This window comes from Hemiscyllium ocellatum, chromosome 23, assembly GCF_020745735.1.
Source record: "Hemiscyllium ocellatum isolate sHemOce1 chromosome 23, sHemOce1.pat.X.cur, whole genome shotgun sequence".
NCBI classification, from domain to species: domain Eukaryota; kingdom Metazoa; phylum Chordata; class Chondrichthyes; order Orectolobiformes; family Hemiscylliidae; genus Hemiscyllium; species Hemiscyllium ocellatum.
Genome location: NC_083423.1, coordinates 23,364,744 through 23,391,644, shown reverse-complemented (window position 1 = coordinate 23,391,644; position 26,901 = coordinate 23,364,744). Strand labels below are relative to the sequence as shown.

Below are 26,901 nucleotides of genomic sequence, written 5' to 3'. Positions count from 1 at the left end.
CTGTGATAATGCATGTTTCATTAACACAAATTCACTGTAACACGATTGACAAACTGGGACACTGTTTCTAAAGTGCAATTTTACCTCAGTGACCCCCCATGCTCTGTAAATTCCCTGTTGAAAGGAAAACAGGAATAATACCTTCTGAGGCACTGAAAGGGTGAATCATGAACTTGTGAAACGTGTGTTGGCTGTAATGCAATTACATCACTAACACTTTAAGCACTGTTTCGAAAGCACTACTTTTCCAAAATGTGGGGTCACACAAGAATGCATTCATCGCGTTATAGAAGAACTGCCCATATTCTCCAAAATGGGCATACCAAATACTTTAAAAAGTGCATGTAATTCACAACCAAGAATTTTTACTCCTGAGTAGAAGAATGCGTACGGACGTCAATCTCATTAGAATTTGCAAGGGGATAAACAAGAAGCGGGTCGAAGATTTTGCTGGGCTCTGTAAACGGATGGTGAATCTGTAAAAGCTACTTTTATTTATGGACTCTGGACTGAAAATGGGAAAATATGCTCCTTTAAACCAAGGCAACTGTGGAAGGAGTTGTTTACAGTTTTACAAACAAAGTTACTGGAGCACATTGTCAGTTGTATCTCTAATGATGCCATTTGAAGAGTGAGGGAGGATTCCAGACAAATCAGCAACATCTGTGTGTTCAGGGCAATTTTGCCCTGAGACCATCTTTTGATTGGCCTTTTAAATGGTACCAATTGTAATGGGTTCAGGAGAGCTCAGCATAGCACTAAATAGTTGACTAGCTCCTGGGCAGATGGCTACAGCCCAAGTGTAGACAATAAAGTAGAAATATTCAGTCTGCAAAGAGAAAGCATCCATCTCCCTCACTCTCTGTCTATCTTCTGTGTGGAAAAGTTTAAAAAAGTGTGCAAGTGTATACTTACACTTGCTCGTTTTACCTCAGTGACCACCACGCTCTGTAAATTCCCTGTTGAAAGGAAAACAGGAATAATACCTTCCGAGGCACTGAAAGGGTGAATCATGAACTTGTGAATTCAAGATTAGGAACTGGTATGTCAACAACATTGTGTCATCAGAAAATAGTCTGAAATAATTGAATGGAGCTGGGGAAAAAAAACAACTCATTGATGTCTGTGATCCAGAATGGTGCCAGAAGTGTTTTCACTGATTTTTTTTTCCCCTTCCTCACCCATTATGTTTGTGTCTTGTCTGTTTGTTGATGTGTGGGAATTTATGGAAGATGTAAAGCTTAAGAGCTATAATTACCAATTCAATCAGTCTATGTTTTGCCATTGGTTAAAACAGTTCGATTAAAATAAATAGTTATTTCCTTGTTAATATAAAAACATGGTGTGCGTATTCTTTTAGAATTAGACAGTTGGAGGTGTTGATGTTGGATTGGGGTGTACAAAGTTAAAAATTACACAACACCAGCGTTATAGTCTAACAGGTTTATTTGGAAGCACCAGCTTAGAGAGAGTGCTGCTCCTTCATCAGGTAGTTGTGGAGTATAAGGATCGTAGGACACAGAAGTTATAGCAGAAGTTTACAGTGTGGTGTAACTGCAATTATATATTGAAAAAGACCTGGATTGTTTGTGAAGTCTCTCATCTTTTAGATGTTGGTTTGAGTTCTTTCATACGTAAATTCCAGAACCTTCTTACAGTTACATTCTCAAGTGAACTTTAACAATGGGTGCCATGTTGGCCCAGACAATGCATCGAAGGTGTGAGGTGCTCTGTGTGAGGCTGTCTGTGCCCCAATGTTCAGACTGATTCTAATGCTTCCAAATAAATCTGTTCCAGGCTATAACCTGCTGTTGGGTTAAAATTGAGCAATTTGATGGTTTAATCAAATGTTTGCAATAAATCTGAAAATAATGGTACTTGATCTCCAACACACAGCCCTAGTAAGTCATGAGAAGTCTAAACAAAAAGCAAATCTCCTGAGATTAGTTATGTTGCAAGAATTAAAATAAAGTGTAATTGTGTCAATGAGTTGGAAAGGTCCATCTGTAGCAGATTGATAAAAATGTTTTCCAAAATTATTAAAAACAAAGTGAGATCAGATTCTAAGTTCCAACAAAATTCAAAACGAAATGCTCGCTTAAAGGCACCAGCTATGCTAACTATATCGATATAAGAGGATGTACAGTGATAGACATCAGAAGCATTTATGACATTAGGTGCCAAGGTAATCAAGAGAGATAACAATCGACAAAAGAATCCAACTTCTCCACCTTCCAGAGAAAAGTCACCCACCAAAATCAAGAAAGGGTGTCATATTAAGCACGAGTGAATCTCCAGGTAATACAATCCTTGAATGTCGGGGGGGGGGGGGGGGGGGGGAAGAAAACCCAAATTACTGAAGAGTGCTGAAGTAATAACTTCACCTATTTTAGCATAGATTGACAGGCAGTATGAGAATTGAAGACTTGATGCATATGTCTTAGAACAAGTGACAAACAACAAACAAGAATTCAAGGTACTGCAAATGAAAGCAGTGCAGTTGAATGTGAAGTTCATTCTGTTTTGCCTGTGGTCAAGAGCTTAGTAAGAGTTTAATCTTCACAAAGCTAGATGTTATAAATGCTGTCTCTTTTGGTAACTTCTCCTCGGTAAACAGTCCAAAGTAGCTTACAACCCTCTAGACATTTGGAAGCTTTTGTTTCAACAAATAATCCTTTGGCATTAAGTCAGCAACAGAAATCCTCCAGTGAACAAAGTCAAGAATCCTGGAAAGATTGGAAGGAGTCGAATATCACGTGGGTGACTTCTTGATCCTTGTATCCATCAGCACAGAACTTGACACAAGAATGCTGCAACACTTCCAGGAAGCAGGAGCTCCAGTCATCAACAAAAATGTGAACTATTGCAGCCGAGCTGTCGAGTCCCGATGGCACATCTCTGGGAATGTGACTCAGCTCCAGAGATTCATGGGTATCGTAAACCAATTTGAAAAGTTCTTGCCCAACCCCGCTTTCATCAATGAAAGCTGTTACAACAAGACAGTTCCTGGGGTTGGTGGGGATCACAACTGAGCACTTTCAAAGAGATGATGATATCACCTGATATTTGAGCTCACAATGATCTAGAGCTACCCAGGCTCATTGCTGTTGATGCATCTTCTGCAGGACACAGAGCTGTATCCTTTCATATACCCGTAGATGGAAAACGCAGACCAGTTCATTACACATCTTATTCACTGACAAAAACTGAACTTAGATATACAAAGCACAGGCAAGGAGAGAAGACAAGAGGGGTGGGCTTGGGGGTTGAAGCAAGGGAAAGAGAGGGCATGGGAGACAGTAGAGGAAAAAGATGGCATAGGGAGAGCACAAGGTGAAAGGTAGTGCAGGGAAAAATGGCGGGTAGGATAATAGAAGAGAATGCAGGATAAAGAGGCTGATGAAGAAGACTATCAAGGGGAAGTAGACAGAGGGAACAGAGCCAAGGTCAGACTATGAGTGGAGACAGTCACATAGAGCAAGTGATGAATAGAGTGCACTAGAAAGAGAGAGAGAGAGAGAAAGAGAGAGAGAGACAGAGAGAAAAGTGAAAGACATTTATTAATAACACTGAAGCTGAACAGCCTAAGTTCAGCTTTTGTTTCTCTAAAGCTCACTAACAAGCAGCTGTGCAATGCCTGGAGAATTGGCTGCTCCTATGGTTTTGAAAATTCCTGATGCAGACATGATTTTGATTGAGGCTGAATATTTCTTGGCAGCGACTGAGTGTTTGGCCCTCTGTTTCCCAAAAGATACATTAGAAACTGTTCAACTGTTGAACAGAGAGTGAAGGACAATTACTCAGTGTCCTCACTGTTCCTACTCTGGGTCCAACAAAACCTCCCTGACCGCACGCACTTCTCTTTATGCCAGCAACAGCGAGGTCAACAACAATCTCCATTCCTGCCCAAATGAGACCAGGGGTAAAGCAGAGGCCTTGCGTCTTGACATAATCACAGAATTTGGTCCTCATTAAGTGCTCTCGCCTTGCTATGCCCACTGTATGGTTTTTAGCACAATGAGTAAAATATTTTCATGGTAGGAGCAATGTCAGTATTGATCCACGCCAGCATTGGGTGGGATATGGCTTTTTGCATTGCTTTTGGTGTGAAGTTGAATTGGGGATGGAGATGCATCATTGTTGGAATGTAGGAAATTACACTGCAACTGGCTCCAGCCTTCCCACTATCAGCTCTTCAACATTAACATAATGCCAACCCTTCAGAACTCACTTCTTCTGAACAGAGGTCTCATGATATCTATGTACTTGAAGCAGCTTAACCTTGCCTCATGAGAATTGTTTGAAGGGATAATGTATGGATGTTTTACTTTGTACGCAACCTGACCTGACAGCATTTTACAGAATTGTCCAATGATATACCACAAATAGGTAATTCATTTCAATGCATGGTGCTGGCTGTTTGGTAAGCCATTTTATAATCCTATTGCTCTGTCTCTCACTATTATCCAGTAAGTAGTTTCTCTTCAAGCATTTATCTAATTTCCCACTTAGTGTTACAATTAAATCTGTTTTGACAGGCATTGCATTCCTGGTCAGCATAAACTGCTGTGTAAAAATGTGCCTCATCTCTCCTCTGGTTCTTTGACAAATATCTGAAATTTATTTCCTTTGGTTACTGACCCTTCTGCCACTGCAAACAGTTTCAAGATTTCAATATATTTACCCCACATGAACACTTCATGGTTTGGATCACCTCCATCTTAATTTCTCCGAACATTCTGTGAAGATTAACCCCAGCTCCTTCAATCTCTCCTCAAAGCTTAAATGCCTCATTCCTGGCACTGTTTGAATCAATCAATCAATCTGGCTCAAAATCCAGGAACTCCTTCTCTAATCGCATTGTGGGTTCAGCTACAGATCTTGGATTGTAGCAGTTCAAGGCTGACTAGGGATGGGCAAGAAATATTGGCCTGACCAGCAACACCCACTTTCTGTAAAAAAAAAACAAATAATAAAATTTCCACACTCTCTCCAAAGCCATGACAACCTTCCAGTGGTGCCAGAATTGCAAATAGTCCTCCAGCTAAGACCTAAATAATGTTTATAACACTTTTTAAAATCACAGTTCTCTTGTTGTTGTACTCCATTTCTGTTAATGAAACTAAAAACTTACTATTTTTTTCTAAATACAAGACATTGCAATTTAAGATTTCTGTGCACACAACTTTCTATTCCTGCATCTCTTAAAATTATCCAATTTAGTTCAACTTGCCCCATCAAAATTGATCATTTTACAATTCTCTGTGTTTTCATTTGCCAACTGTTTGGCTAGTTCACTAGTCTCTCTGTGCATTTGAGCTAATTGTTTACATTTCTGATTTCTGTACCTTTTACAAACTTTGAAATTATGCTCTCTATATCAAAACTTCCTGTGGAAGGGTCGGCCCCTTTAATTTACCACACATGTCCATCCTCATTAAAAAAATGTAAGGGCTGCGTGTTCAAACAAATTGCCTAAAAATTCCAAAAACACTTCTCTGCAGCCAAGCCTAGGTCATTAACATGTAAAAAAACAGTTCACTACTGCATATACCTTTCTCCAAATTGAAAAATGACCATTCACCACTGCTCCTTGCTGTCTCTTATTTACTTAGGGGCGGCACGATAGCTCGCAACTGTCTGTTATGGAGTTTACACAATGTTCTCCGTGTCTGCATGGATTTCCTCCCACAACCCAAAGATGCACAGGTCAGGTGAATTGGCCATGCTAAATTGCTCATAATGTTAGGTACATTAGTCAGAGGGGAATGGGTCTGGCTGGGTTACTCTTCAGTGTGGACTTGTTGGGCCAAAGGGCCTGTTTCTATACTGTAGGGAATCTGATCTACCACATGGCTACAGTCCCTCTAATTCCATGGCCATTAAATTTATCAACATGCAAATTTATACATGAAACTTTATTTACACCTTTAAAAGTCCAGAAACATTAACTGCACTAAGCACATCACTCCTCTATATTGTATGAAGGAACTTAATAAAGTTTCTGTTCATCTAAAAGTTGAGGTTCTAAATTGGAGAAAGGCCAATTTTGACAGTATTAGGCAAGAACTTTCGAAAGCTGATTGGAGGCAGATGTTCACAGGTAAAGGGTCGGCTGGAAAATGGGAAGCCTTCAGAAATGTGATAACGAGAATCCAGAGAAAGTATATTCCTATCAGGGTGAAAGAGAAGGCTGGTAGGTATAGGGAATGCTGGATGACTAAAGAAATTGAGGGTTTGGTTAAGAAAAAGAAGGAAGCATATGCCAGGTATAGACAGGATAGATCGAGTGAATCTTTAGAAGAGTATAAAGAAAGTAAGAGTATAGTTAAGAGGGAAATCAGGAGGGCAAACCGGGGACATGAGATAGTGTTGGCAAATAGAATTAAGGAGAATCCAAAGGGTTTTTACAAATATATTAATGACAAAAGAGTAACTAGGGAGAGAATAGGGCCCATCAAAGATCAGCAAGGCGGCCTTTGTGTGGAGCCACAGAAAATAGGGGAGATACTAAATTAATATTTTGCATCAGTATTTACTGTGGAAAACGATATAGAAGATATAGACTGTAGGGAAATAGATGGTGACATCTTGCAAAATGTCCAGATTACAAAAGAGGAAGTGCAGGATGTCTTGAAATGGTTAAAGGTGGATAAATCCCCAGGACCTGATCAGGTGTACCCGAGTATTCTGTGGGAAGCTAGAGAAGTGATTGCTGGGCCTCTTGCTGAGATATTTGTATCATCAATAGTCACAGGTGAGGTGCCAGAAGACTGGAGGTTGGCAAACGTGGTCCACTGTTTAAGAAGGGTGGTAAGGTCAAGCCAGGGAACTGTAGACCAGTGAGCCTGACCTCGGTGGTGGGCAAGTTGTTGGAAGGAATCCTGAGGGACAGGATGTACATGTATTTGGAAAGGCAAGGACTGATTCGGGATAGTCAACATGGCTTTGTGTGTGGGAAATCATGTCTCACAAACTTGATTGAGTTTTTTGAAGAAGTAGCAAAGAAGATTGACGAGGCCAGAGCAGTAGATGTGATCTATATGGACTTCAGTAAGGCGTTCGACAAGGTTCCCCATGGGAGACTGGTTAGCAAGGTTAGATCTCTCAGAATACGGCGACACGGTGGCACAGTGGTTAGCACTGCTGCCTCACAGCGCCAGGGACCTGGGTTCAATTCCCGCCTCAGGCGACTGACTGTGTGGAGTTTGCATGTTCTCCCCGTGTCTGCGTGGGTTTCCTCCGGGTGCTCCAGTTTCCTCCCACAGTCCAAAGATGTGCGGGTCAGGTGAATTGACCATGCTAAATTGCCCGTAATGTTAGGTAAGGGGTATGGGTGGGTTGCGCTTCGGCAGGTCGGTGTGGACTTGTTGGGCCGAAGGGCCTGTTTCCACACTGTAAGTAATCTAATCTAATACAGGGAGAACTAGCCATTTGGATATAGAACTAGAAGGTGGTGGCGGAGGGTTGTTTTTCAGACTGGAGGCCTGTGACCAGTGGTGTGCCACAAGGTTCGGTGCTGGGTCCTCTACTTTCTGTCATTTACATAAATGATTTGGATGCGAGCATAAGAGGTACAGTTAGTAAGTTTGCAGATGACACCAAAATTGGAGGTGTAGTGGACAGTGAAGAGGGTTACTCAGATTACAACAGGATCTGGACCAGATGGGCCAATGGGCTGAGAAGTGGCAGATGGAGTTTAATTCAGATAACTACGAGGTGCTGTATTTTGGGAAAGCAACTCTTAGCTGGACTTATACACTTAATGGTAAGGTCCTAGGGAGTGTTGCTGAACAAAGAGATCTTGGAGTGCAGGTTCATAGCTCCTTGAAAGTGGAGTCACTGGTAGATAGGATAGTGAAGAAGGCGTTTGGTATACTTTCCTTTATTGGTCAGAGTATTGAGTACAGGAATTGGGAGGTCATGTTGCGGCTGTACAGGACATTGGTTAGGCCGCTGTTGGAATATTGTGCAATTCTGGTCTCCTTCCAATGGAAGGATGTTATGAAACTTGAAAGGGTTCAGAAAAGATCTACTATGATGTTGCCAGGGTTGGAAGATCTGAGCTACAGGGAGAGGCTGAACAGGCTGGGGCTGTTTTCCCTGGAGCGTTGGAGGCTGAGGGGTGACCTTATAGAGGTTTACAAAATTATGATGGGCATGGATAGGATAAATGGACAAAGTCTTTTCCCTTGGGTCGGGGAGTCCAGAACTAGAGGGCATAGGTTTAGGGTGAGAGCGGTAAGATATAAAAGAGACCTAAAGGGCAACTTTTTCACGCAGAGGGTGGTACGTCTATGGAATGAGCTGCCAAAGGATGTGGTGGAGGCTGGTACAATTGCAACATTTAAGAGGCATTTGGATGGGTATATGAATAGGAAGACTTTGGAGGGACATGGGCTGGGTGCTGGCAGGTGGGACTAGATTGGGTTGGGATATCTGGTCAGCATGGACAGGTTGGACTGAAGGGTCTGTTTCCATGCTGTACATCTCTATGACTCTATTTGACCTATCAAGCCTGCACTAGCTCTATTACCTAGCCCGGCTCATTCACCTTAGTGCCAATCTCTTGCTTTTCCCCCCAAACTCTTGCGCACCATTTCCAACCAAACAAAATCATCCAATGCCCTTGAGTGCCTCAGTTGAACCCATCTCCAGCACATTTACAGATTGTGTTGTTCAGTATGGAACGCACTATGTAAAATCGCTCGTCACTCTTGCTTTTAATCTCTGCCTTCTCGTTCTTATTTTCTTTAAGCTTCACCCTATCGACTTTATCCAGCTTGCTCATGATTTTGAAAACCTCCATCAGATCTCCTTTCTTCAGAGGATGTAGTCTCAACTTCTTCAGTCTATCTTCATAACTGGATCCATTCGAGCAAGATTACTTCTGCACTTTCTCCAATGCATTTGCATCTTTTCTATGTGATGCCAGAAACTGTACACATTACTCCAGTGGAGGTGTTGTAGCCCTATTGAACATGTAGCTTCTCTTCTGTGTTTGGGTGATTGCTGTGTGTTTGGGTGATTGCCGTTGCGGTTCAGGATCGGATCCGTGTGAGTGGCTTTTCTGGACATTTTTGTTGCACGTTCTCCTAGATCTTGTAATCAATGTTCCTATTAACAAAGCCAAGAACATTGTGTATTTACTGCTGTCTCCACCTGTCCTGCCACTTTCAATGATCTGAGCACATGTACACCCAGATCCCTCTGCTCCTGCACCCCCTTTAGAATTGTTATCCCGATTTCAAATCGTTTTTCAATGTTCTTCTGACCAAAGTGCAGCACCTCACATTTTTTGGCATCGAACCTTATCTGCCACCTATCTGACCACTCCACCAACCTGTCAATGTTCATCTGGAGTTCCATACTATTCTCAACACAGCTTATAATTCATCCATATTTAGTGTCATCAGAGTCATGGATTTTACAAGCCGTTGTCCCTTTGTGTCCATGTCAGTTATCCATTCAATCTCATTTAGCAGCACTTGGCCTGGATCCTTGAATGCTGTGATGTTTCAAAGGCTCATCTAAATAGTTCTTAAATATCTTGAGGGTTTCCACCTCTATCACCCCTTTAGCCAGTGAGTTCCACCCTCTGGGTGAATTCTCTTTTCCTCAAATTCCCTCTCAACGTTCTACCACTTATATAGGTTTATAGAATTCCTACAGTGCAGAAAGAGGTCATTCAGCTCATCAAATCCACACCCACCCTCTGAAGACCCACCCCACCCACCCCCTACCTTATCCCTGTAACATTGTATTTCCCATGGCTAACAAAGATAGCCTGTACATCCCTTCACACTATGCACAATTTACCACAGCCAATCCACCTAATCTTCACATCTACTCACTACATGGCTGGGGATTCTCCACTATTTCATAGGTTCGAGGCCGAAATCAGTAGGTTTTTGTACTGTTGGTGAATTGAACGATACAGGTATCACCTGCTTTTTGAAAATTCGCTTTACACCAACTCGTTTTTACGAAAAACTTACTTTAGTACCTGTTTTTGGTAAGCAAAAGAGGGTTTTTGCTTTTACGAAAAAGCGCCAAACACCTTCCCCAGGAACTACACTCATCATCTCAGCATCAAGCCACCACAGCCGTGAACTGTGTCTATGAGCATCTGTGCAATGTCTCGATCTATTTTGTGCATCCATTAGCAAGATGTGTCCTCAGGTATCAGAAAAGCCTAAGTGAGCTCATAAGGGTGTAACGCTTAGAAACATGTCCTTACATTAACTCTGTCTGGTGGCTGACATGACAGTTTTGAAAACAGTCGGGCACTTTTCCTAAGCTTTGCTGGTTACTCACTTCACCTCTAAAGACTCTTGCTCCCTTGTGAAAACGGAGCACCTTCTGCCGTGGGAAATCAGTGAAACCAGATTAGAACATGGCCTGCAGCCTGCCCCAGCAGGCGATACCGTTTTCACATCGACTGGATCAAATCTGGTGTCATTACATGGCCTGGAGGTCACCCAGGTGGTGTAAGGTCCCAGACTGGCTTCCCTGTGAAAATGCAGCACTTCCCACGTTTGGAAATCGCTAACACTTAGTCAGAACACATTCCCCACATGGGTCGAGCCGGGGACACCATTTGTTCTTCCTCTCTCTCTACACCCCAGTCTCCTGTACCTCCTACCACCCCAACCTCAACATCTTTTTACTATATGTTATTGTTAGCTTAAGTTTAAGGTGTTATTTGATATGATTTGGTAGCATATTTTTTGGGTCTGGGAAAGCGCAAAAATCTTTCCCGTACAAATTAATGGTAATTGCTTCGTAAGCTGAAATGGCATAAAGCAAAGAACGGTTTCATAGGAATGCAGTATTTCCAGATAGCGGGGGGGCTCCTGTATATGGGGATTGGGCAGAGTGAGGTCAAGTAGGAGAGAGGACGGCAGATGCTGGAGATTAGAGTCGAGAGTGTGATGTTGGAAAAGCACAGCAGGTCAGGCGGCATCTGAGGAGCAGGAGCCCTTCACATTGATTCTCCTGCTCCTCGGATGCTGCCTGACCTGCTGTGCTTTTCCAGCAACATTCTAATCTTGACTCTAATCTCCAGCATCAGCAGTCTTCACCATTGCCTTACTGATATTGCAGACATCCCTCCATCTCCACAAGAAGATTTCCTTTTGCCTCCACCTTAATCCCATTGTTCCCTTGACTACACGTACACTTTCGGATTTAGTTTCACACTAGCCATAAATGTACTTTTTTTTTTACAAACTCTTCACCCCTGTAACATCTTTTCATACAATTCCCTGTCCTTCAATATTCAGCTTGGATTTCTGTGACATTATGATCGATAAAAGGAGGTTAGAAGGAACTTTATGCTGTGCCTGATCTCTGCTGTACCTGCCCTGTAAGTGTTTGAGTGGAGAGAGAAAGTTTTACTCTGCATCATCCCTGCACTAACACTGGGGAGACAGTGGAAACGGTACCACGTCTCTCAGTCCCGGATTTGATGTTACTTAATTATTCAATAGAAATGTTGACAATATTCATTTTTACATCATGTTCATTGAGCATATTTGAGCTGTTAAGTAGACCCCTGACTGAGGTTGAGTGTCACATGTTTCAACAGAAAGACAGTTGTCACAAGCAATTTAGAGAAAGCACAGAGACGATGTGTGAGGCAAAAACATTTTATCAAACCAAGGAACATGAATGGTAACCTAGCACAATGGAATGAGAAACTGAGCCCACCGGTACTATACCCCAGTGTTATACAGGGTCAGCACCGAACCCACCATACCCCAGGCTTATACAGGGTCAGCACCGAACCCACCGGTACTGTACCCCAGTGTTATACAGGGTCAGCACCGAACCCACCATACCCCAGGGTTATACAGGGTCAGCACCGAACCCACCGGTACTGTACCCCAGTGTTATACAGGGTCAGCACCGAACCCACCGGTACTGTACCCCAGTGTTATACAGGGTCAGCACCGAACCCACCATATCCCAGTGTTATACAGAGACAGCACTGAACCCACCAGTACCGTACCCCAGTGTTACATAGAGACAGCATCAAACCCACCGGTACCGTACCCCAGTAATTTACAGGGTCGGTACTGAACCCACCGGTACCGTACTCCAATATTACACAGGGCCAGCAGTGAACCCACCAATACTGTACCCCAGTGTTATTCCGGGTCAGCACCGTACCCACCAGTACCATACCTCAGTGTCATACAGACACAGCACCAAACCCACCGGTACTGTACCCCAGTGTTATACAGAGACAACACTGAACCCACCGGTACCGTTGCCAAGTGTTACACAGGGTCAGCACCGTACCCACCGGTACTGTATCCCAGTGTTACACAGAGACAGCCCTGTACCCACCGGTACTGCACCCAGACACTGACAGGCTAGGCTAACATCAACATATTGCTCTCCATAGTTCACTGGAGACAGGAGAAAGTCCACTCTGACAGCTGATATCTGTGGAATTACACTGCCCCATACAGCGTCTGTGGGAGAGGGCCTCTACTTTGCTTTTGTTTAGTTTTCACCCGCAGACTGAAGTCTGTGCCATTGATCTTTCAGATCTTGATTAAAGTTCGTTTGAACAAAAGACAGGAGGCAGTTGAGGAATAGAGAAGACATTACATACAAAGAGATAGGTTTCAGAGGTAGAGAAAGAATAGAAGCGTCTGGCATGAGTTGTAACTGAGAGTTGCTCAGATTGCTAAAACAAATGATTCTTTTATTATCTTGATCAGAAAAGCAGGTAGAGAGGGAAACACCTCAGCCTGAGAGAACGAGAGAGAGGGCTGGGGCAGTCAGGGCCAGACAGAGAAAGAATAGAAACAGGGATTGATAGAGGCATGGTGGGGTGGGGTGGGGGGGGTTGGAAAAGAGAGATAGAAAGTACACGCACTAGGGGCAGGTAGCGAAAGAAGGAAGGTTGGGTCAAATTGAGAGAGGCAGGGACATATAGTGAGAGTGGGTTCCTTTTGGAGAGGTTTGAAAACAAAATACTGGACAGGGAGTGAAATCTGCTGACAATGGAAAGGGTAGTTCGCTGATCAGTTATTCACCCTTTCCTTAGAGGAATACTTCAATCTGGGACCTGTGGCTGAGGTAGCAGCATTCTCTCCAGAAGGCTGGAGAGAATTCTATTCGAGATCTTTGGAGCACAGAACTCAAAAAGTTACAACTCAATGACAGTACTGAGGAAGCACAGTACTCTCAGAGATGTTTTTTTTTGGTGTGATGTTAAATTGGAGATCACTGGCCTCTTAGGTGTATGTAAATAACTCCATGACACTATTTCAAAGAAGAATCATGGATGTTGTGGCTGGTATTTATTTAGCATCTGGGTGGTATGGTGGCTCAGTGGTTAGCACTGCTGCCTCACAGCACCAGGGTCCCAGGTTCGATTCTAGCTCGGGTGACTGTCTGTGTGGAGTTTGCAAATTCCCCTGTGTCTGCGTGGGTTTCTTCTGGGTGCTCCGGTTTCCTCCCACAGTCCAAAGATGTGCAGGTTAGGTGAATTGGCCATGCTAAAACGCCCATTGTGTTAGATGCATTAGTCAGAGGGAAATGGGTCTGGGTGGGTTACTCTTTGGAAGGTCAGTGTGGACTGGTTGGGCCGAAGGGCCTGTTTCCATACTGTAGAGAATCTAATCTAATATCTCAGAACTGTTTATTGGATCTTGCTGTGCAGAGATGGGCTACTGTTAATCCTACATTGTAACAGACACTGCACTTCATTGGCTGCGAAGAACTTTGGGACAGTCTGTACTCAAGAAAGGTGCCAGTGAAATGAAAACCTTTTTCAAACTATCTTTGAAATCTCAACATCAGCTTCAAAGTGAGACCGTGCCAAATCTTCGACACTGCAAACTTGAATTGGGGTCAGCTCTTTTAATTTAAAAAGGAAAATGCTGGACATACAATGTAGGGCTGTCAGAGTAAGCAGCAGAAAGACAGACAGAGAAGTTTTAAAAAAGGACAGACACACAGGGAGACACAAAAAGGCTCAACAAGGCCATAGAGTAAGAGCCAACACTCAGCTCTTGCAATGAAAGATTCAGCAATGGTACTTCAGGGTCCCAACCCCACGGTGCCCTTTTCTTTCAATACTAAATGCTCGGTACTGCATTTCTTTTCATTCATTAAGAAGTACTTACCATTCTCCTGGTGGTAGTATGGCTGGGACATGTCCTGACCCACGGACATTCCAACCAGGATCCCAGACAGCAGAGACACCCGAACCAGGACACACAGTGCCAGCCTGCAACTCATTCTGCAGTCAGGAAGACAGACTCAAGAGATTTCAAACGTGGAGATCCCTCTTCACGGGGTCATTGGACATTTAGACATCAAATATCCGGACATAGAAAGGTACATGGAGGAGAGGGAAAGTGTCAGGAGGAGAGGGAAAGTGTCAGGAGGAGAGGGAAAGTGTCAGGAGGAGAAGGGGAGCATGGTGGGCTAAGGTGGGGAAAGAGGAGTAGGTGAAAGGGGCTAGTGGGAGGGAGAGAGAGAGAACAGAAGTAGGAAGGCAGAGAGAAGATGAGGATGGAGGGAGGCAGAGAGAATAGAGAGGAGAAGGCTACAAGGAACAGGAGAGAACGAAAGAATTGAAGGGAGAGAGAAGGGAGGGAAATTAGAGGGAAATCGGGATGGAGTGAGAGAGGAGTTAATAGGGAAGGGTTTCGAGGATCAAACCTAGTAAATACTGGGGACCCTCAGCAGGATCTTCAAGGGACAGTGTTATGTTCAGAGAGAGAATTAGTTTCAGAGGATGGGGGAATCTGAAGGATTCCCAGAGGGAAGGGCTGGCAGAGTTCTAGCTCCGGAGGGCTGCTGTGTAGGAGCAGGGCAGTAACCGGGAGTGAGCGCTCTGAGCCCGGTCACCTCTGCACGGCTCGGCCGCTCAATCCCACTCCGCTCCCGCATTCACAGCCGGGGCTGCTGCAAAACCCGGACTGGAGCCCACCCCAGCCGGACTGGCCGGCTAGCAGGCTCCTTAAAGGGGAAGGACAGAGAGAGAGAGAGAGAGCCAACCCAGAAACTGGCACTAATCCCACCCACATCCGACAGAACTCTGTGATAACCTGCTGAGGAGGAGGCTCAAAGGAGCACTGGTCTCATCCTCTCCATCAGTGAGCAGTGTCTGTAACTAATTATCAACATTTATATTTCAGCTCTTTTCCAAAGCCTGTTCAGCTGGAGAGCATGGAAATCTGCTGGGAACCCAGCTCAGCTCTCCCTCTTCTCATGAAGAATCACTGCCCTTGCAATGCTCACTCAGCTGTCTTCCCACAGCTGCTGCCAAACCTGCTGAGTTTCTCCAGCAATTTCTGTTTTTGTTTCTGCCCCCCCCCCCCCCCCCCCCCCCATGTTTGGTACCAAGGGCACCGGGAAACCAGCCAGGTAGTTGGGCAAGAGCAGGGTAACATGGCTTTTATCACACGTACTACAACTAACATGCCTGGTTCAAGGTGAGATTTGAGAGGCTAAAGCTCCAGGTGTTTTGCTGGGATTGTGCTTTGAGACTGAGAGTTACAGCGCTCAGTATTAAACTCTTGGCATGAACCTTGGATGGTGGGTTCCAGTGTTTACTGTGATAGTTTGGAACTAAACCGCTGTCTGCTGGTGGAATCAGGAAGAGCAAATGTGACTGTTACTGCTGAACATGCCCCTGATGAACTTTCCCCAGGAGCCATTCCATTGCCCATTGTAGTATATATCAATGATCGATACCTGAATGTAGGGAACGTGATTAAGAAATTAGAAGATGCTTTTTAGAAAATGCCTGATAATGAAGAAGAAAGCTGTAGACAGATATCAATGGTCATTCCTGATGAAGGGCTTATGCCTGAAGCGTCGAGTTTGCTGTTCCTTGGATGCTGCCTGACCTGCTGCGCTTTTCCAGCAACACATTTTCAGCTCTGATCTCCAGCATCTGCAGACCTCACTTTCTCCTCAATGGTCTATAGCCAGGTACATGTAAACATGGCCACACATGAGGTCATGCATTTGGCAAAAATTAAGAAAGCAAGGCAATACACCGTAAGTGGTGCATTCTGACAAATGTGGGCAATAAAACGACCTGCGAATTCCTGCAGGGAGTCAGAATCATAGAATCCCTCCAGTGTGGAAACAGGACCTTCAGCCCAAATCAATCCTCCAAAAAGTAACCCACCCAGACCCATTCCCTGACTAATTTACCTAACCAACACATCCCTGTACTCTATGGGTAATTTAGCTTGGCTAATTCACCTAATCTGCACACTCTTGGACTATGGGAGGAAACCTAGACAGACACAGGGAGAATGTGCAAACTCCACACTCAGTAATCCAAAGCTGAGATTGAACCAAGGTCCCTATAAGGCAGCAGTGCTAACCACTGAGCCACCATGCCACAAAAACACAGTCATGAAAGCAAATTTAAAAATCACAGAACATCAGGTTATAGTGTTAACCTGGTGTTGTGTGATTTTTAACTTTGTCCACCCCAGTTCAACACCGGCACCTCCACATCATGAAAGCTGATGGGATTCTTTCCTCTTTCAGCCAAAGAATAAGAACAGGGAATTAATGCTGGAAGTGTATATAGAATCTTATTACTTATAGAATCTCGACAGTGTGGAAACAGGCCATTCGGCCCAACAAGGCCACACTGACCCTCCAAAGAGCATCCCACCTCTCCCCTATCCCAGCATTTCCCATGGCTAAAGCACCGATTAGGCCACAGCTGCAGTAGTGTGCGTTATAGATCCACGCATTATGAGAAAAAAGTAATTGAATTAAAGAGGCTACAGTGGAGATTTATTGTTGCCCAGTTGGAGATGTTCAGTTATGAGGAATGTCTGACTGACCTCGTGTGGTTTTCTTTGAAACAAAGGAGGCCGAGGGGAGAACCTTAACTGAAACCATGATGGGTATTGATTCACAGACTTCAGTTCAGGCATGAGTCCTGTGTGAACCCTCTGCACTGGTCTAGCATCAGGATTAGAACACAGTGAGTTATTGGGCATGAATAAAGATGTGCAGGTTAGTGAATTGCCACTGCTAAATTGTCCAGAGTATGTAGGTCAGATGGATCAGTAATGGGAAATGCAGGGTTACAGCAATGGGGTGAGCATGTGTTGGATGCTCTTCAGATGGCTGATGTGGATTCGATGGGCCAAATGGCCTATTTCCACACTGCAGGGATTCTGTAATTATATGAATAGTCTGCAGCCAGGCTAGGCAAACAGGGTGGCTGGTGTGTCTGTCCCTGGGTGGCAAGGTGCAGATGGATCTGCTCGAGGAGACTTAGATGAGACTTATCTTGTTGGGACAGATTATAGGAGGTGGTATCTGCTGATAAGTATCCACACCGAGATCACTATCTTCACACGTAGCCTCCAGCCACAGGCTGGAATCATGGAGGATCCTGCTCCACAGTGGCCTAGTCTATGATGTAGAGGTTGGAGCCCATCCTTTCCACCAGAGAGGTGGTGGGTACACACCTCCATTGCTGCACTGCCAGGCCAAACCAAGATGGAGTCCCTACTGCCCTCTGGCTCAACTTTCACCACAGCAGGCATGAAATCCTGCTGGTGTCTTAGTGCTGCAGTAGGAGCTTGGGCAGACATCAATGGCTGCTGGCCTGTAGATTCAGGAGAGCCGCTTTTGTGGAAATGGAGCTCCGTGCTTCTGCAGGCCCTGACAAGATTGTTGGAGGCCTCATCTTCAGAGGAGAGGCAGAGGCTCCACAGCGTGGACCTGCTGATCTCTCCCAGGACATCAGAGTAGGTGCTCACATCACTGCAACTACCCTGATGTGGCTCCTCTGTCAGCCAGGTTGAGGCTTCAACAGCCATGTGAACAGGTGTTAACCAAAGTCAGGCCCCAAAGATTCGAGCTACCCTGAAAGAGCATCTGCAGTTTTGACTGGTGAAAATCAGCTGCCTTCTACCGCCATATTGAAACCAGTCAGTGAATGCTGCATAGAGATATCAGGCCATCCATAGCACCCATGGAGGGGGTTCACAAGGTTAAACCATTTCTGAAATGCATTTTTGAAGTATTTCTGGGTAAAGTTATTGCGTGAAACTTCTAAAAACATAGGAGTTGTATAAAATACCACACAATTTAATCTACTTTAATTTTGGACGATGGGCTAATAAAAGGAAGATGCTGCTTCAAACCAAGCAGACTGTGTAAAGAGATGGTTGCCGTTTTAAAAATGTTCACTGGAGCACTGTAAATTGTATACAATGTTACTTTCTCTGCAACGGTGAGAGCAAAAAGCAAACGCCATGGAGCTGACGGGTTTGGGATTAAGCTGGATGTTGGCCTGACGGAAATGTCTTGGTTGGCTCCAGACCAAATCCATACTTTTCCAACACCACACTGTCAACTCCTGAGCAGATCACCATGGTTTGTCTGTGTGAGTGAATGTGAGTGAGTGTGTGTGTGTGTGTGTGAGTGTGAGTGAATGTTTGTGCAAGTGTGTGTGAGTGAGTGTGTGTGTGATTGTGTGAGTGTGTGTGTATGAGTGAGTGTGTGTTTGTGAGAGAGTGTGTGTCAGTGTGATTGTGTGTGTGAGTAAGTGTGCGTATGAGTGAGTGTGCGTATGTCAGTGCGTGTGTGTGCGTGTGAGTGTGCGTGTGAGCGAATGTGTATGTGAGTGAGTGTGTATGTGAGTGAGTGTGCGTGAGTGTGTGTGAGTGAGTGTGTGTGAGTTAGTGTGTGTATGAGTGAGTGAGTGTGCACGTGTGAGTGAGTGTATGTGTGAGTGAGTGTGTGTGTAAGTGTGTATGTGAGTGAGTGTGCATGTGAGTGAGTGCGTGTGTGAGTGAGTGAGGGTGCATGTCAGTGAGTGGGTGTGAGTGAGTGTGTGCATGAGTGAGTGTGTGCGTGTGAGTGAATGTGTGTGTGAGTGAGTGTGTGTGCGCGTGTGTGTATGTGAGTGTGTGTGAGTGAGTAAGTGTGTATGTGAGTGAGTGTGCGTGTGAGTGAGTGTGTGTGTGAGTGAGTGTGTATGAGTGAATGGGTGTGCATGAGTGAGTGAGTGGGTGTGTGAGTGTTTGTGAGTGAGTGAGTGTGTGTGAGTGAGTATGTGTGTGAGTGAGTTTGTGTGTGAGTGAATGAGTGAACATGCGTGTGAGTGAGTATGTGCGTGTGAGTGTGTGTGAGTGTATGTGTAAGAGTGTGTGAGTGTGTGTATGAGAGTGTGCGTGTGAAAATGTGTGCGTTTGTGTGTGTTTGATTGTGAGAGTGTGTGAGTATGTATGTGAGAGTATGTGTGTGTGTGAGTGAGTGTATGAGAGAGTGTGTGTGTGTGAGAGTGAGTGTGTGTGTGTGTGTGTGTGAGAGAGAGAGTGGGTGTGTGTGTATGTGAGTGTGTGGTGGTGGAGGGGCGGAGTGGGTGTGGTTAGCAGATGGTATGGGGTGTTGAGTGCAACAAAGAACACAGGTTAGCCAGAGGGTGGTGAATCTGTGGAATCCATTGCCCCTGAAGGCTGAGGAGGCCAGGTCATTGAGTATATTTAAAATAGAGATGGATAACGATTTTTGTGAATATTTGTAGATCAGGTTGATGATAAGTCTGTAAGTTAAGTTTTTGATTGTCAAGAGAAGCAAAGGTTAGGGGGAGGAGGTGGGAAAATGGGGTTGGAAAATCTGTCAGCCATGATCAAATGGTGGAGCTGACTCAATGGGCTGAATGGGCTGAAGGGCTTCTGCCTGAAATGCCGACTCTCTGGCTCCTTGAATGCTCCCTGACCTGCTCTGCTTTTCCAGCACGACACTCTTTGACTCTGATCTCCAGCATCTGTAGTCCACACTTTCTACTTCTCGATGGGCTGAATGGGCTAATTTATGCTCCAATGCGACAGAGTCATAGAGATTTATTGCATGGAAACAGACCCTTCGGTCCAATCTGTCCATGCCGACCAGATATCCAACCCAATCTAGTCCCACCTGCCAGCACCCAGCCCATATCCCTCCAAACCCTTCCTATTCATATACCCATCCAAATGCCTCTAAAATGTTGCAATTGTACCAGCCTCCACCACATCCTCTGGGAGCTCATTCCATACACATACCACCCTCTGCGTGAAAAAGTTGCACCTTAGGCCTCTTTTATATCTTTCCCCTCTCATCCTAAACCTATGCCCTCTAGTTCTGGACTCCCCCACCCCAGGGAAAAGTTTTCCCCATTTATCCTATCCATGCCCCTCATAATTTTGTAAACCTCTATAAGGTCACCCCTCAGCCTCCGACGCTCCAGGGAAAACAGTCCCAGCCTGTTCAGCCTCTCCCTGTAGCTCAAATCCTCCAACTCTAACAAATCCTTGTAAATCTTTTCTGAACCCTTTCAAGTTTCACAACATCTTTCCGATAGGAAGGAGAACAGAATTGCACGCAATATTCCAACAGTGGCCTAACCAATGTCCTGTACAACCACAACATGACCTCCCAACTCCTGTACTCAATACTCTGACCAATAAAGGAAAGCATACGAAACACCACCACCACTATCCTATCTACCTGGGACTCTACTTTCAAGGAACTATGAACCTGCACTCCAAGGTCTCTTTGTTCAGCAACACTCCCTAAGACCTTACCATTAAGTGTACAAGTCCTGCCAAGATTTGCTTTCTCAAAATGCACCTCGCATTTATCTGAATTAAGCTCCATCTGCCATTTCTCAGCCCATTGGCCCATCTGGTCCAGATCCTGTTGTAATCTGAGGTAACCCTACTTGTTGTCCACTACACCTCCAATTTTGGTGTCATCTGCAAACTTACTAACTGTACCTCTTATGCTCGCATCCAAATCATTTATGTAAATAACAAAAAGTAGAGGACCCAGCACTGATCCCTGTGGCACTCCACTGGTCACAGGCCTCCAGTCTGAAAAACAACCCTCCACCATCACCCTCTGTCCTCTAATGTTGAGCCAGTTCTGTATCCAAATGGCTAGTTCTCCCTGTATTCCATGAGATCTAACCTTGCTAATCAGTCTCCCATGGGGAACCTTGTCGAACACCTTACTGAAGTCCATACAGATCACATCTACTGTACTGCCCTCAACATTTTCTTTGTTACTTCTTCAATAAACTCAATCAAGTTTGTGAGACATGATTTCCCACACACAAAGCCATGTTGACTATCCCGGATCAGTCCTTGCCTTTCCAAATACATGTTCATCCAGTCCCTCAGGATTCCCTCCAACAACTTGCCCACCACTGAGGTCAGGCTCACCGGTCTATAGTTCCCTGGCTTGTCTTTACTGCCCTTCTTAAATAGTGGCACCACATTTTCCAACCTCCAGTCTTCCGGCACCTCACCTGTGATTATTGATGATCCGACTATCTCAGCAAGAGGCCTAGAAATCCCTTCTCCGTAGTTACCCTTTTGTCCTTAATATATTTGTAAAAACCCTTTGGATTCCCCTTAATTCTATTTGCCAAAGCCATCTCATGTCCCCGTTTTGCCCTCCTGATTTCCCTCTTAAGTATACTCCTACTTTCTTTATACTCTTCTAAGGATTCACTCGATCTATCCTGTCTATACCTGACATATGCTTCCTTCTTTTTCTTAACCAAACCCTCAATTTCTTCAGTCATCCAGCATTCCCTATACCTACCAGCCTTCCCTTTCACCCTAACAGGAATATACTTTCTCTGGATTCTCGTTATCTCATTTCTGAAGGCTTCCCATTTTCCAACCATCCCTTTACCTGCGAACATCTGCCTCCAATCAGCTTTCGAAAGTTCTTGCCTAATACAGTCAAAATTGGCCTTTCTCCAATTTAGAACTTCAACTTTTAGATCTGGTCTATCCTTTTCCATCTATTTTAAAATGAATAGAATTATGGTCGCTTGCCCCAAAGTGCTCCCCCACTGACACCTCAGTCACCTGCCCTGCCTCATTTCCCAAGAGTAGGCCAAGTTTTGCACCTTCACTCGTAGGTACATCCACATACTGAATCAGAAAATTGTTTTGTACACACTTAAGAAATTCGTCTCCATCTAAACCTTTAACCTCCATCCAAACACAGTTGATGTTTGGAAAGTTAAAATCCCCTACATAACTACCCTATTATTCTTACAGATAGCGGAGATCTCCTTACAAGTTTTTTTCAATTTCCCTCTGACTATTAGGGGATCTATAATACAAGTAAAAAGTGAGGTCTGCAGATGTTGGAGATCAGAGCTGAAAATGTGTTGCTGGTTAAAGCGCAGCAGGTCAGGCAGCATCCAAGGAACAGGAAATTCAACGTTTCGGGCACATGCCCATCAGGAATGATGAAGGGCTTGTGCCCGAAACGTCGAATTTCCTGTTCCTTGGATGCTGCCTGACCTGCTGATCTATAATACAATCCCAATAAGGTGATCATCCTTTTCTTATTTCTCAGTTCCACCCAAATAACTTCCCTGGATGTATTACCGGGAATATCCTTCCTCAGCACAGCTGTAATGCTATCCCTTATCAAAAGTGCCACACACCCTCCTCTCTTGCCTCCCTTTCTATCCTTCCTGCAGCATGTGTATCCTGGAACATTAAGCTGCCAGTCCTCCCCATCCCTGAGCCATGTTTCTGTAATTGCTATGATATCCCCGTCCCATGTTCCCTAACCATGCCCTGAGTTCATCTGCCTTCCCTGTTGGGCCCTTTGCATTGAAACACATGCAGTTTAATTTATTAGTCCTACCTTGTCCCTGCCTGCCCGGACTGTTTGACTCACTTCTGTTCTCAGCTGTACCCGTCTCAGATCGATCACTTTCCTCACTATCTCCCTGGCTCCCACCCCGCACCTTACTCATTTAAATCCTCCCAAGCAGTTCTCGCAAATCTCCCTGCCAGTACATTAGTCCCCTTCCAATTTAGGTGCAATCCGTACTTCTTGTACAGGTCACTTCTATCCCAAAAGAGATTCCAATGATCCAAAAATGTGAATCCTTCTCCCATACACCAGCTCCTCAGCCATGCATTCATCTGTTCTATCCTCCTATTCCTGCCCTCACCAGCTCGTAGCACTGGGAGTAATCCAGATATTACTACCCTTGAGGACCTCCTTTTTAAATTCCTGCCTAACTCTCTGTAATCTCCCATCAGAATCTCAACCTTTTCCCTTCCTATGTCATTGGTTCCAATGTGGACAATGACCTCTTGCTGGCACCTCTCCCCCGTGAGAACATTCTGCACCCTTTCTGAGACATCCTTGATCCTGGCACCAGGGAAACAACACACCATTCTGCTTTTTCTCTGCTGGCCACAGAAACGTCTGTCTGTACCTCTGACTACAGAATCCCCTAACACAATTGATCTCTTGGAAGCCGACGTACCCCTCATTGCATTAGAGCCAGTCTCAACACCAGAAACTTGGCTGTTCGTGCTACATCCCCCTGAGAAACCATCACCCCCTACATTTTCCAAAACAGCATACCTATTCGAAATGGGTATATCCACAAAAGACTCCTGCCCTTGGTGCCTACCTCTCTTACCCTTCCTGGTGTTAACCCATCTATGTGACTGTATCTGAGACTTCCCCCCTCCATTTTCTATAACTGCTATCCATCACATACTGTTGCTCACCGCTTCTATCTGTCTCTCCAACTGATCCACTAGATCTGATAAGATTTGCATCCAACAGCACTTCTGGCAGATATAATCCACAGTAACCCTTAAACTCTCTTTAAACTCCCACATCTGACAAGAAGTACATATCACTGCAAAGGCCATTTTAACTCCTTCACAATCTACTGACCCAGAAAATAACACTGTCTTATTTCTCTACAAAACACTGCACCAGGTTAAATTAATAACTATGGCTTATATTTTAAGTTTAATCAAGAGACTTATCTCCAAAACCAAATAATCAAGAAAGAACCCACTGTACTCACTAATACAGCCTTTCTCTTGGACAGACTTAAAACAACAATTAACTTATCTGATTCTGTGTTATGAACTTCGCCCAAACTGGTTCCTCCAAGGTTAGTTGTGAAATTCACTGTTTGTTAATTTTCCCAGATGCACTCCAATGTCCAATGATACACGAATTCAAAAGCAAAGGCAGAAACTTCAAGTTTCTCTCTCTCTCCTGCACTGTCCTCACCATGTGCTTCCTTTGTCTGCTCCTCTCCCTTTTAAACTGCTGTTGTTTTGCCTTTTTTTCCCAAAGTTCCAAAACAATGCAACAGCATAACAAACAGGAATTGCTGCTCCTGGAATTTGTGGAAATCACCTCCAGCACCTAAAATACCTCAAAAAAAGGAGCAGCTCTTTCAGCCAGAAATTTTTTTCCCGTCTTCCATCTTGGTCTAAGAACCACCGAAACTGCAAATGGAAAATCTTAAAAAAAAACGTCTTTGGTCTTGTTTTTCCTCTTTCCTGTGTGGAAGGACCAGGAAGTCCCCTGGAACAGGAAGTTGCCTTCTTTTCACTTTTGTTTGCAAACCCCTGTCGAAGGCGGATGCAACATCCCTTGACAAGCAGGTGATATAACAAATTCTCAACCAGTGACTGAAGGAAAGCGCTGCGGTGAAAACAGCCTGGATCAACTGCCAAGAAGTAAAAAGGAATTGAAAAGGAACATAAAGAAGGCAACTCATTGAAATCTGGGGCCCAGACTGGTGCTATCGAATTGTGTTGCCTTGATATTGTTTTCTTTCTTTGCCCTTCACATCCATGTCTTGTCTATCTGTATGTGCAAGGAGGAATTAAGAGGGGATAAAGCTTAAGTTATAGAATTCTAGGTTAGCAAATCATATTTCCTAATCGATTAGTTAATTGGTTATAGATAATTTGTACCAAATAAACAGTTATTTTCTTGTTTAGTATAGTAAGCAGATGAGTGTTTTCTTTATATTAATTTTCTGTTTGTCAGTCAGAGCAACTGGGGGCTTTGGATCATGTGAGTAAATGTTTGTGATGATTCCAAGAACAGTGGGACTTGCTTTTCCAATGAATTCTCTCAGTAGGTCGTGACACGACGATCAGGCTTTTCCACTGCTGGAATCTGCTCTGCCAATCGAGAAAATAGCTGACCATCTTCCTCAATGTCATATTCCTCTGCCAACCCTACGTCCCTTGGTGTCATTAATCATCTTTATGGATTGATGCTGGCCAAGCTGACTTTGTAATGGAGAGGCTGAGATGTTCATTTAGAGAGTGGTGGGTTCTTGGTGAGATGGAGAAGCTGGCAATACTGTCCCATTCTCTGCCTCCAGTTACACCTCACAAAGATGGTCTCTTCCACCCTCCAGCTCAGCTTGCTCATGCTAATCGTGGAGTGGCTTCCAGTCTCTAGTGGTGGGAGTGGTTAAGGCATGTGGGTGCCATCATGCATGGTTTTGCCATCGGGGAGGTTATTATCTCAATGAATTCATGTGCCCTTTCGTCTTGCTGTAATCTTCCCAGGAGAAAGAAGATGATTCCCATCTCCTTGTGTGCAGTGCACCCTACCTTGTGAATAGTGCCCCTTACCTTGTATACAAGGTTCATGATGTTGTGTACAGTACCCCCTACCTTGTATACACTGTCCCTGATGTTGTGTACAGTACCCCTACCTTGGATACACTATCCCCATGTTGTGGATTACTCCTACCTTGTATACACTGTCCCTGTTGTTGTGTACAGTGCCCCCTATCTTGTATACATTGTTCCGGTGTTATGTACAGTACCCCCTACCTTGTATAAACTGCCCCCGATGATGTGTACAGTAACCTCTACCTTGTATACACTGTCCCTGTTGTTGTGTACGGTACCCTCACCTTATATACACTATCCCCGTTGTTGTGTACAGTGCCCCCTATCTTGTATACATTGTTCCGGTGTTGTGTACAGTACCCCCTACCTTGTATATACTATTCCCGATGTTGTGTACAGTAACCTTTATCTTGTACACACGGTCCCCATGTTGTGTACAGTACCACCTACCTTGTGTACACTGTCCCCATGTTGTGTAGAGTACCCCCTACCTTGTATGCACTGTCCCTGATGTTGTGTACAGTACCCCCTATATTGTATACACTCACCCCATGTTGTGTACAATAACTCTTACCTTGTATACACTGTCCCTGATGTTGTGTACTGTACTCCTACCTTGAATATGCTGTCTCCGATGTTGTGTACAGTACCCTCTACCTTGTATACATTCTCCCTATGTTGTGTAGAATAGCTCCTTCCTTGTATACACTGTCCCTGATGTTGTGTACAGTGCCCCCTATCTTGTATACACTGACCCCGATGTTGTGTACAGTGCCCCCTACTTTGTATACACTCCCCGATGTTGTGTTCAGCAACTCCTACCTTGTACACACTGTCTCCGATGTTGTGTGCAGTACCCCCTATCTGTATACACGCCCCCCGATGTTGTGTACAGTATCCCCTACCTTGCATACATGGTCCCTGATGTTGTGTACAGTACTTCCTACCTTGTATATACCGTTCCCGATATTGTGCACAATAACTCCTACCTTGTACACACTGCCCCTGATGTTGTGTACAGTACCCCCAACCTTGTATATTCTGTTCCCGATGTTGTGTACAGCATCCCCTACCTTGTACACACTGTCCCAGATGTTGTGTACAGTACCCCCTACCTTGTATACACTGTTCCCATTGTTGTGTATAGTACCCCCACCTTGTATACACTGTTCCCATTGTTGTGTACAGTAACCTCTACCTTGTACACACAGTCCCCATGTTGTGTACAGTACCCCCTACCTTGTATACACTCTCCCCATGTTGTGTACAATAACTCCTACCTTGTATACACTGTCCCTGATGTTGTGTACAGTACCCCTACCTTGAATACGCTGTCTCCGATGTTGTGTACAGTACCCCCTACCTTGTATACACTCTCCCCATGTTGTGTACAATAGCTCCTACCTTGTATGCAATGTACCCGGTATTGTGTACGGTACCCCCTACC

General features: G+C 44.5%; 1 protein-coding gene across 3 annotated transcripts in view; it reads right to left on the bottom strand.

Annotated features, from left to right (window-relative positions):
* The window catches only part of kcp (kielin cysteine rich BMP regulator), a 156,084-nt gene extending 141,463 nt beyond the window's left edge, over positions 1-14,621 (bottom strand). For all 3 annotated transcript variants that reach the window (XM_060842765.1, XM_060842766.1, XM_060842767.1), the window contains exon 1: positions 14,148-14,621. In XM_060842765.1, coding sequence (XP_060698748.1) covers positions 14,148-14,262 — 115 coding nt within the window. In that variant the 5' untranslated portion in view covers positions 14,263-14,621. The remainder of the gene's footprint in view (positions 1-14,147) is intronic.
* Between the last annotated feature and the right edge of the window lie 12,280 nt (positions 14,622-26,901).